The sequence below is a fragment of the Eptatretus burgeri genome, chromosome 5 (assembly GCF_056783735.1).
Source record: "Eptatretus burgeri isolate ZD-2024b chromosome 5, Ebu_testis_v1, whole genome shotgun sequence".
Taxonomy (NCBI): domain Eukaryota; kingdom Metazoa; phylum Chordata; class Myxini; order Myxiniformes; family Myxinidae; genus Eptatretus; species Eptatretus burgeri.
This window is the reverse complement of record NC_140965.1, coordinates 101770895-101783048: the sequence shown is the minus strand read 5'-3', so window position 1 is coordinate 101783048 and position 12154 is coordinate 101770895. Positions and strand designations below refer to the sequence as shown.

The following is a 12154-nucleotide window of genomic DNA, read 5'->3' as shown; positions in this document are numbered from 1 at the left end:
CAAGCCATTTCATGAGGTATCGTGTCCAATTAAATGTCTTCGGTTTACTGTCGCAATAAAAATAGTGACTGCGTGCCACTCTGCCACATCTCCACTTACTGCATTGGTCCTGATTCCTCACCAACAGAGGGTGCTTGACACACATCCATGGTGTTCAGGTATTTATTAGTCAGTGAAAGAGGATTTTGAATTGCAGCCAGGAAATAAGACCTCGAAGCAAAAATGGAATTTCTGGCTTGGATTCTAGTCTGTGAAAGACGATCCTTCATGGGACAACTTGTCAGCTCAACCATCGTGAGATATGAGACGACCACTCCATGCTGATGACAGCCACATTGTAAAAGTATGCACCCCCTACCAATAATACCACATTTAGATGAATTATGAATTATGTAGAAACAATTTTTCCAAATGAACTTTGTAATTCATAACTGAAGAGATCAAACTATACACTGTTATAGTTGAAGGAGGTTACATGTCAGGAATACCTACAAAAACACATGTACAAATCAAAATTCACTGGTTGTAAAAGTATTCAGCCCCTGAGGTCAGTACCTGGTCGAAGCATCTTTTGCAGCAATGACTGCTACGAGTATTTATGGGTAGTCTCCAGCAGCTTTGTACAGTGAGATGGTGAAATCTTTGCCCATTTTTGCCCAATTTTTGCCCATTTGCCCTTCATGTAAAAATTGCTCTAGTTCTGCCAAGTTTGATGGGGATCCTCAATGGACTGCAATCTTCAAGTGTCGCCATGAATGTTCAATTGGATTCAAGTCCGGACTTTGACTGGGCCACTCAAGAACATTTATTTTCTTCATATTCTGCCACTTCAGTGTGGCTTTAGCTTTGTGCTTCAGATCATGGTCCTCATGAAATGTGAAGGTCTCATAACTGTCTCATGGAAGGTGAAGGTCTCATGCATGAAGTCTCAGTTTCAGATTCATGGCTGACTCAAGCAGGTTTTAATCGAGGATTCTCCTGTACTTTGTTCCGTCCATTGTCCCTTCTATCCTGACAAGCTTATCAGTCCCTGCTGATGAAAAGCAGCCCCATAACATGATGCTGCCGCCACCATGCTTCACAGTACGGATGGTGTTGACTGGATGATGTGCAGTGTTAGGCTTGTACCAGATATAACGCTTTGAATTTCCACCAAAAAGTTCAATTTTTGTCTCGTCTGACCACAAAACGTTTCTCCACATCTCTGCAGTATCATTAAGATGCTTTTTCGCAAACTCCATATGAGCTTTTAGATCCGGCTTTCTCAGGAATGTCTTCTTTCTTGCCACCTGTCCATGGAGGCCAGCTTTATGAAGGGAACAGGACATTATTTATTGATGAACACTAAGCCCTATCTCGGACATAGAACCTTGAAGATCTTTCAAATATATATATATATATATATATATATATATATATATATATATATATATATATATATATATATATATGCATACATACATATATATGGAGAGGTACACCGTTTATATCCTGGATGGATGTGGTAAAGGATGTAACAAAGCTGTCTCTGCAAGAGGATAGCTCGTGAGTGGTGAGGTCAGAAACAAACCCAGGGACAGCATGACATGTCTGCCACACGAGCACATTGTCTTTCCTGAGCACATCAGTGTGGTGTCATTGACAAGCATATAACCATGAACTGTCACCTTCAGTGATTGGGAATGTGATGTGCTGCCCTCATGATTGCGCAGCATGGCAAAACAGGTTGATAGCTCCACTTTTTCAGCCAGTAGTGCTATTTACCATTTGAACTGCGATTCTGCAGTCACATGCCTGGTGTTGGCTTAATGGTTTGGGTGGTGGGATTTGGATCCTAGGGTCCTGAGTTTAAATCCTGCTCAGCTGCTGAATTAATACCAGTTTGGGTTAACTCGACCTGTTATCCTTCCGAGGTCGGCAAAATGAGTACTAGCATGCTGGTATACTGTGTCGGAGTGGCGACTCGGCAAGGATTGTGTCCAATAGCCAAGGAGACTGCTTAGGCAGCACCAATGCTCTGCACAGAGTATGGTCCCAATCTCCTCCTCCTGCAGACATGGTGAAATGTGTTGCCAGCTTGCAACGAGAAAGATGCTACGGCATTGATGAGTCTTGTCATGCCATTGAATCTCAGTCTTTCACAAACTCTGCCCAAGTCTTTCACAAACCAGTTGGCCAAGCCTGACGTTCGACTGCAGGTGGTAGGAGTTTGGAAATAAGCCAGGGTGACGATGATAACTCAGCTATTCTTCATGAAGGACACTGTGGGATCTTTAACATAACATGTATTACCATAGATACACATACTGTACATTTATGGCATATACATTTTGATTTCTAAATGAATAATGAGGTACCAAAGAGAAGCTGATGATCTCTCCTCCAGGATGTGGCTCAGCATATCAATGAAGTAAAGCATGACATGGACACCATGAAAACAGTTTGGCAATTTCAGTCGAGCATTGAAAACCTGGTAAGCTTTTTAAAAATGAAGTTGTACAAATGGTTACACTTGCACTTGAATAAAATCCACTGTCATTACAAATGCAGTTTCTTAAGTATCCACTTCATGTCCCCCTTTGATTAGGAGCAGCCTCTCATTGGTTACGGGCGGCCTAAAAAGGACGGAGAGGTCAAGGTGACTTCCGTGACGGAAAAACGGACGAAACAGGACAGGTATGGCACCTGTACAGATTACCAAACGGGGGATGGGATTGCCAACTTGATAATCCTTTCGATTTTATTTTTATGCCAGAAGAAATAGATCCATTAAATACTTCCTGTTCTTGTGCCTAGATATATTTTCTTGTTCGACTGTGCTGTTGTCATTTGCAAACGACGAGGGGAATTGTTCGACTTTCGGGAACTGCTTGACCTCAAAGAGTACAAGGTTACGGATGATCCAACACCAAACCGAGAAAATCGAAAGGTGTCATCTCCATGGTTATTCCACAAATTGAATACATACATTTATGCTGTAAAAATATCTATATTTAAAATACTGAATGATGAAATCATAAGCTTATGATTGTTTGATTTTCAAGGCTTGTGGAAGAGCCAGACTTTTTTTGGAAAACCTCAGTTAAGGATCAGAGAATAACTCTTTATGTCATTTTCCCCCCAAAATAAATATGAAGCCCTTATGTTCTATCGTCCCAAATATATAACAATTAGTGTGGTTGTAAAAAATATTTTAAAATATCTGACTTCTAATTTAAGAACGAGACTTGCTGGTGGAGGCGAGGGTCAATCTGCGTTGGCAGACAGGTAGATCATTGGACGAAATCAACGGGATATTACTTGACGTATGCTAACCACAGTGGAATGCAAAAAGAGAAGATGAAGATGTTTTGGGTATTAACCCTTCATCAGAGGGAGAAAAGAAAAAAAAACAATACGGAAACAAAAAGAAAGTTAATTTTTTTTCTGATGAACGGTTAGCGCACGAAACGACAGCTTATTCTTGCTTCCCATGGCTGTTAGCATACCTTGATCAATGTCCTATTGATTTCATCCATTCTTCAAGTTGAGAAGAATAGGTAGTATTGTTTTTATTTGGAGAAGTTCATTGGGTAGAGCTGCAATATAAGCTAAACAATTTTCCATAAAATAATGTTTTTAGGGGAGTTTGATCACACAAAGGGTAGCGTGCCTTCCGTCAATTGGGCATACGGGAGGGGGCTGGGGATGTTGTAAGTTCCACCATTTTTGTGTGCACGTGTAGATTTGTCTACGTACTCTTTCTACGTCTACGTACTCCATTCTTCCTTCTTTTGCCTTTTTTCAATGTACCCATTACTTTTTCAGCAATGGTGGGCTGGCTTTGTAATCTTCGAACTATGATAATGACTATAATGTTACAACTTAACTGTGACAATTGTAATGACCTTTAAATTCATATTCAGTGAATTTATCTTTCCTTTAAATATTTTTAAATTTTTTATGGAAATATTTATTAATTTATATATTTTATTATTTTGGAAATATATTTTTTATTTTTGTAATAAAAAATTGAAACACTAACCTTTAAATTCATTTTCAGTGGTCCTATGGATTCTTCTTGGCCCACCTGCAAGGTCAGAATGGCTTCCAGTTCTTCTGCAAGACAGAGGAGCTGAAAAGGATATGGATGGAGCAGTTTGAGATGGCTCGGTGTGCGATTCTCATCTTTTGATATATTCATGAGATGTTTATGGAGGTGGACGATGTTGAATCGATACCGCGTGAATTATGATTTGAGTTTGTAATTTGCATCCCCTCATGCCGGAAGGTCGAACATCAAGCCAGAAAAGTGGAATGCACAGCACCACGAGTTTCTGATGAACACTTTTAAAGAGTCCACCAGCTGCCAGGCGTGTCACATGCTGCTCAGGTGAAGCAAACACCATTAATTTTGTTCAGTGGTATTTCAAAGGTCTAATAATAACAATAATAATAATAATAATAATCCATTCATACTCTTAGAAATCTAAATTAACAGATTTTGTTTTCACCTACAAATAAAAGTTTAAATCACATCTTTAGTCACCAATGTCTCCACATAGATAATCAGACGTTAAATGGGATTGGCGTTCCAACTTGAGAACGTGACTCATGATGCTTGCTTGTATCCCACGTTCAAATCTCATATATCGTGTTAACCTGAACCAGAATTTAATTGGCTTGTTCTTCGTGTCACCTTCCCAACTCATCCACCAAGTTTTTTTTTTTTCATAATCCGTCTTCAGCTTTTTGAGATATCATGGTGTGTGTGTGTGTGTGTGTGTGTGTGTGTGTGTGTGTGTGTGTGTGTGTGTGTGTGTGTGTGTGTGTGTGTGTGTGTGTTGTTTTTGGCCTGATCTCTCAATGGTGAATATAATCACTTTAAAAAAATTTACTATCCAGATCCAGATCATCAATAAAATCGAACAGATTTGTCATTGTCACACACCCAACCTGTTCACCAAGTTTCGTCTGAATCCGTCCATAACTTTTTGAGATATCCTGCTCACAAACAGACAGACAGATAAACAGGGTTAAAAACATCACCTCCGTCCACCTCCCGTGGTGGAGGTAATATAATAAATAGCATCGAACGTGCCCTGGGCGTCACACCTGAAGGAAACGAAGCATAGAGCGTGAGCTGAGGCTTTGGCCTTGATTTGCCTGGACCTAACCTGACGTTACCATACCTATCCAAAACCCTTTGGGTAGCATTATGGGTACAATAGTGACATTTTCTACTTGTTTCCACAGAGGAACATTCTATCAGGGCTACATCTGTAAGCGCTGCCATGTGGGAGGCCATAAGGAGTGTCTTGGCAGTATGGAGGCCTGTGCAAAGCCTCGGCAACCAGGTAAGTTGAGAACTACCCTGGCTAAGTGCCCTGACTATGTACAGAGATATAATTAATTGTTTGACCGATCTGAAGATGAACTAAAGTTCGTGTTGTTTTCATACTAATTATGTCTTGGTCGCTTCAGCCCATCGCACTCACATAGCATCAACTTGATCTCTTTCCTTGAGATCTACCCAAGCCACACAAACTCCCAACATCACACCTCTTGTGAAGCACTCTGATCATTTCTGGAGAATTTCTTGTGAACGCCATGTGAGATTGCTGTCCCTTTCTGCCTTTTAATCCATTGAAAGCTTGCATGTACCTTTTTGTTTTCATTTAAGGGGCCACGCAAATGACTGCTTCCAAAGATTACTTGGGTAGCCCTCTCCCACCACCTTGCTATAGCCCATTGATCACGTTCGAGAAGGACGATATCATCGAACTTATCCAAGGAGATGCCAACAGCCTGTGGTGGGAGGTGAGACCTTGGCTTTTAGTAGCAGTATGGAGTTGAGTGGGCTGGCAAGATAGCCTATAGGTATGCACACGAGTTTTTGAGCTGTCGAATCTTGATCCAGATATAAACTGTCATCTGGTGTTTCATATGTAAGGTGATGCATCAGTGTGTGTGCTGTCCAGCAGGTGGACATTAAGGCGGATAATCCATCTGCTAGCACTGCTTATTAGTAAACGTTAACAATCCCTCAGGTTTATCTCACAAAGGGTCGGCAAGCTATCGCCGGAACCCTGGCTAAATTACAAATTCCTGCCCTGATTTACTGTTGGGAAAGCAACGGCAAACCACCCAGCATTCCCCATGCCAAGAAACTAGCGCAGCAGCACCAACACTCTATCATGAGTCTTTGTACATTTGATGAATTGATGGGGTTGAGTATGAAAGACCATGATGCAGACCTAACTAGTCCACTGTAGAAGAGCAGCTTGTCTTTGTGTTCTTAAAGCTTTATCAGTTCAACTGTCAATCAAAACTACTAAACTATTAACTCGAGACTTGTGTGTTCCATTCGTTTCATTATTTCAAAATATTTGCTGAATAAGTGGTTCTTCGGCTGGCAACTGCATGCTGCTCATTTAAATGTCTTCACGCGGAGCTTGAGTGGTTACAGATACTGAAACTCCTGGAGAAACAGATGATGGAGTGGTTACGGATACTGAAACTGGATTTTCTGCGTCAGCAAGGAGTGCTGCATTGTTGAGCTGCTTTCATGGCTTTCAGAAGGACCCTGCCGCCAAATTTGTTACTGCAGAATGTAGAAAAACCGGATCGGTCAAAAATTGTTTTTAGTTACTATGAAGTTTTTTGTGTGATTTGTATGTGTTTAAGCATCTGTGTGACGTCATTATACCATGCCCACTTGAGGATGGATAGTCTCTGATGAGAAATCGTAGTGGACCGAAGATCGTTTTGCTCTTTCTTTATTGTGTTTTTTTCAATGTAAGTGTCGAGACTTATGGACGAGCTTAATCATCGCTTTAGACTCATTCCTCTTCCCGGGCCCTTTTCACTATTCACCCGTCCGCCCACACAGTGGGCAACTGGCTTTTTCAATTGCGTGTGTGTGCATGCGTGTGTGTCAGTCTGTTTCTCCAGGCCATAATTCTTTTTTTTACCATTTGAGCTTTTATCATCAAATTTTCAACAAACCATTATCTTGAGAATATGGAGAATACAAATTAATAATTGGGTCAAAATGTCAAAGAGCAAAGTCACAGTGAGTACAAATCGGCCTATCAGCTTGTCCACCGCTGCGCAGCATGAGACGGCCAGGTCTTGTAATAACATCCGTGTTTCTTTATTTAATGCGCTTGCATTTTCAGATGCTTTCTCGTTTACCATTTGAGCTTTTGTCATCAGATTTTGAACAAACCTTCCTTTTGAGAATATGGAGAATACAAATTAATAAATTTAACAATTCTTTTTGTTTTAATCAAATTTAGTTTGAGTACAAAGTGGACACAGACGGGCTTTGCATTTTGGGATGCTTTCTTGTTATCATTGCAGTGTTCGTATTTCATCAAATTTTAAATAATCAATAATTAGTGTTGGAGAGTACGATGGTTAAAGAGTGACAAAGTTGCCCATGCACTGTTTTTAAAGCAGTAGTTTAAGAATAACCTTTACACTCATCGCACAAGGAAGCAGGGTGTATTTTTAGTCGTTTGACTGTATTGACATAATTACAGATTAATTCAACTTACCATCTACAGGCAGGAAAGTTGAGCATGATACCGGCACACAATGACCTACACTTTTCAAAATATATCATGGGAGACTTAATGTTCACGACCCAAATGCAGACACGACAGCCGGCATTTCGCCTTGATCTGACGGATGGTGTGCTCTGAGATAAAGATTCCTTGCCTGTAAATGTTAAATTAAATTAAATTAACGATAAGGATGAGTTTAGTCATTCGTGCATATAAATAAATTAATTAAATTGATCCATCCATCCATCCATTGGGACCATACTCTGTGCAGAGCGTTGGTGCTGCTTAAGCAGTCTCCTTGGCTATTGGTCACAATCCTGGACGGGTCGCCACTCCGACATAGTATGCCAGCAAGCTGGTACTCATTTTGCCGACGTCGGAAGGATGACTGGTAGAGTCAACCCCACCTGGTATTAATTCAACATCCGAGTAGGATTTGAACTCAGGATCCGAGGATCCCAAGCCCATCACCCGAACCATTAAGCCGACACCGGGCATAATTAAATTAATTTGGTGTTTTTAAAGCACAGGCACGGTGGGCCAAATGACCTCCTCGTGTGTTTAAGTATCCTGAATATCCTGGAAAAAGGACCGTGTGCATGAAATCGCAGTTTGAATTCCAAGTGTATTTTGCCATGTATATTTGGGAATAAGTTTATAAATCCTTGTAACACAACGTATCAATTTGCAGGGTAGAAACATGACGACGCAGAGAACCGGATGGTTTCCATGCTCCTGCGTGGAACCGTACATTGTGAAGGTAACACATGTACATCACTCATTGACAAACTTGGATCCTTCGTTTCCTACTTCAACCCTCACTGGATGTGTCAATTTTGCAGAAGCCAAGCAAGAAGCCGATTACATCATACGGCGGATACCCTTGGTAAGTTATAGCAGTAAAGATAATTGCAAAACTTCCTTTTAGAGATTGTCCCAAGCATGTTACTTCACATGTGTTTCGCAAACTTTTAGAGAACGATACGAGGGCTGTCACAAAGTTCTGCGAATGAGACTCCTTATGGTCGTCCAAGATACGCCGGTGTTCTTGCTTTAAACACCATGGTTTACTAACATTACCATGTTTATTTTCAGAAAATACTTGTACATAAGACAATAGGGAGATATCATTTCTTTATTTACATTTAACGTGCGATTACCTTATTTGTTTAGCATGGTGTTGGCTAAACGGTTAAGGTGCTAGCTTACGATATTAGGATCCTGCCATTAAAAAAAATAACAACAGGTGAGTTGACTCAGCCTGTCATCCTTCTGAGTTCGGCAAAATGAGTACCAGCTTGATGGGAAGAATGAGCCATTCGAGTATCCTGCGTCGGAGTGGCGACCCATGCAGGATTGTGCCTCCTCGACAAGGAAAAACTGCCGCAGTGGCCCCATGTGTCTGAAGATGTGAAAGGAGTGGCTGTTGTCGTCATTGTCATTGTCCTTTATCGAAAACAAAATTATAATGCAATCGACAAAATATCTCATAACTCAAACCCAATTCTGACCCATGATGTTTATTTCCCCCATTAACCTTTTCTAACCCAACCATTTTACTTGCTCGTTTCAGTGCTTCCCCCTCTTCTCTCTCTCCCCTTTTCCTCTTCATTCATCCCCTTGATGTTTGTTCCACTGTCAGTTCTACCTTGCTCGCTCCTGTAAAGAAACCCCTTCCCCCCCCCAAATAAAATTATCTCCTTCCTATAACTTTTTGAATGATCCTCATATTTGCTTGTTACCGCTGAATGTTTGAACCTCATGACAGAAGGAAGGAAATCTACTTATTGCATCCAAAAATACTGTATTTTATTTCACCTGTAACATTGTTGGGAGTTGGGACATAAACATACCCCACGGTTATCACAACTTTTATCACATTCATAAAATTTATTTAAAATATATTAATACACTTTTCTGGACCGCTTGCCACCAGGTTTACAGATACAATGGACAGAGAAACCGCAGGAAGTGTCCTCAGTGAGAGACCCCATGGAACGTACCTCGTAAGAGAGCGAACGAAGGAGCAGAAGGACTACGCAATTAGCATAAAGTAGGTGAAGAAGAAGAAGAAGAAGAAGCAAATGATGTACATTATAATGATAACCCGACATGACATTCCATTATGAACTCTTTTTTTTAAATACTTGGGAAGATGATATTCCAACCTGTACCGCGTAAGGAATTTGTAATTTGAAGGTGACTGCTGGGATTTTAAAATGTGACTTTAACACTGTAAATCTTCTAATTCCCCACAGAGTGTGTGGCTAACTTTTATTGTGTTCTCAAAAAAAAACAAAAAAAAAAACATGATTCTTCTTCTTCTTTTGTGTGCAGCGTATGGCTGTGGGTGGCATAAATTATGCTGTTGATGCAGTGCCCCACTGGAGATTAGAGCAGGGATTTGTAATATTTGTTCAGGGTACCGGCGATAGCTTGCCGACTCTTCATTGAAAGACACAGTAGGATCTTCAACCTCCACCAACTCATGCTGGCAGACGGGGCGCTCCGTTTAACGTCCTTCTGAGAGACAGTTCACACAATGATGCGTCATCACGCCTGCGAAACACCGGCGTGACAGTTTATAGCTAGGTCGAGATTCAAACCCAAGCTGGACAGCTAAAGGCTACTCAACCAGGACACACGATTATTAAGCCCCATTAATGCCTCCCACATTCACCCCTCACATTTTCTTCCTTCCTCCTTTCCAAATTTCCCATCTCTTAATCCCCTTCATCATAACTCTACCACCATCCGCTTCTTCCTCATTACATCCTCATTCCTTTGTTCAAAATTATATCTTATTTCACCTTGTCCTACCCTTTTGAGTGCATAATAGATAGATGGCCCCTTATTGTTTGCAAATCACAAAAACAAACACACTATGTTCCCCAAACAAGCGGAATAATTATTATCAATTGACATTTAGCACACCAGCACCACATCTGTACACGGTCGGTGCTATCTATTGTTGCAGGTACAAGGACCACGTGAAACACATCAAGATCGTTTGCAATGATGGGAAATACCACATCACGGAAAACAAGCGCTTTAAAAGCATGGTGGTAAGTGTACGACCGTGCGCTCATCAGCCTTGAGAATTTGTGCGAAATGAGCCAGCGCGATTCTCATGGACATCTCGTCTGATAGAGTCTGTCGAGACTGTAGGTTTAACCCTGGGTGATAAAGTTTTCCTTCTTCTGCATTACAAGAACGTGCTAGTACACGGAGCGGATGGAATGGCCGGTGGGTGAACACATTAGTGGTCACAGGTTTTTCTGAAAGAACCCTCCCTTAAATTATCCAGGGAATGTTTTATCGGAGGGCTAAAACCACAGGAAGAGCTGTGGATCAGGTGCATTGTTTCCATTTTGTAAATACGTATGCCATCTGCAAACCCTTAATGCCCTCTCCTTTGTTGCAGCAACTGGTGGAGTATTACCAGGTGCACTCACTCAAGGAAGGCTTCAGCTCGCTCGACACTAACCTAAAGTACGCTTACAAAGAGATACCGAGCACTACGGTCCCATCTCGGCACCCACGAACCGCCGTCGAAGGTCGGTGGCTTTTTCTCACGTGGAATGGCCCTCTCACTCTCTCATGTTCTGTCACCCTGATTTTCAAAAATAACTCAAAACCTTTATGTTAAATATACCTTTATAATTTAGCATTGTTTGGTCAACTGTAATACATTTGAACTTTGTGTCGAAGGCAATCCATTTGTCCTATCTGACTTCCTTCTATATAAAATAAGGCAATGTCTGTATGTCTGTTCTTTACAGATTTAAAAACGGCTCGGTCGACCTCCACCATAACTTGCAATAGTGCTTGGGGTACCCAGGGTCAGGTCACGGGCATTAAACAAACCAAAAATAAATCCTCCCCCCCCCCCCATTCTTCCCCTGTCGATCGCTCTAGCCCTAGATTGTCGATCCCCAGTATACACAGTTCTTGTAGTTGACACACACCCATAAAGAAGGAAATGGGCCTCGTCAGTAAACCACACATTGATAAAGAAGTTCGGCTTTTCTTCAATCTTGTCCACCAATCACTGGAACATTGTCACTCTTTTCTGCATATGGTCCTGTTATCAGTTTGTGTTTATTCTGAATTATGAATGGATACAGTTTCACATCGTGGATGAGAATTCTTCTCACCGATTCACGTGAAATTCCAAGTTCTTGACTCCGATGCCGAGAGATTTCTTCGGGCCTCGACCCCCGATGGTTAGGCCCGATGAAGATTGTGCTCTATGACCCAATGAAGAAGACCTGTAAAGGTTAGGCCCGATGAAGAATTGGGTTAGGCCCTATGATGATTGTGCTCTGTGACCTGATGAAGAATAGGGTTGGGCCCTATGACCCGATGAAAAAGACTTGTTACGGTTAGGCCCGATGAAGATTGTGCTCTGTGACCTGATGAAGAATAGGGTTGGGCCCTATGACCCGATGAAGAAGACCTGTGAAGGTTAGGCCCGATGAGGAATTGGGTTAGGCCCTATGAAGATTGTGCTCTGTGACCTGATGAAGAATAGGGTTGGGCCCCATGACCCGATGAAAAACACCTGTGAAGGTTAGGCCCGATGAAGATTGTGCTCTATGACC

The 12154-nt window shown here is 41.5% G+C and overlaps 1 protein-coding gene across 3 annotated transcripts in view; it reads left to right on the top strand.

Moving 5' to 3' along the window:
* Positions 1-12154, top strand: part of LOC147027074 (guanine nucleotide exchange factor VAV2-like) — a 141359-nt gene that overhangs the window by 121380 nt on the left and 7825 nt on the right. For all 3 annotated transcript variants that reach the window (XM_085883232.1, XM_085883231.1, XM_085883230.1), the window contains 12 exons: positions 2387-2473; positions 2588-2676; positions 2797-2929; positions 4043-4152; positions 4271-4372; positions 5236-5336; positions 5663-5799; positions 8242-8310; positions 8393-8436; positions 9487-9603; positions 10528-10615; positions 10975-11107. In XM_085883232.1, the coding sequence (XP_085739358.1) occupies positions 2387-2473; positions 2588-2676; positions 2797-2929; positions 4043-4152; positions 4271-4372; positions 5236-5336; positions 5663-5799; positions 8242-8310; positions 8393-8436; positions 9487-9603; positions 10528-10615; positions 10975-11107 (1210 nt within the window). The remainder of the gene's footprint in view (positions 1-2386; positions 2474-2587; positions 2677-2796; positions 2930-4042; positions 4153-4270; positions 4373-5235; positions 5337-5662; positions 5800-8241; positions 8311-8392; positions 8437-9486; positions 9604-10527; positions 10616-10974; positions 11108-12154) is intronic.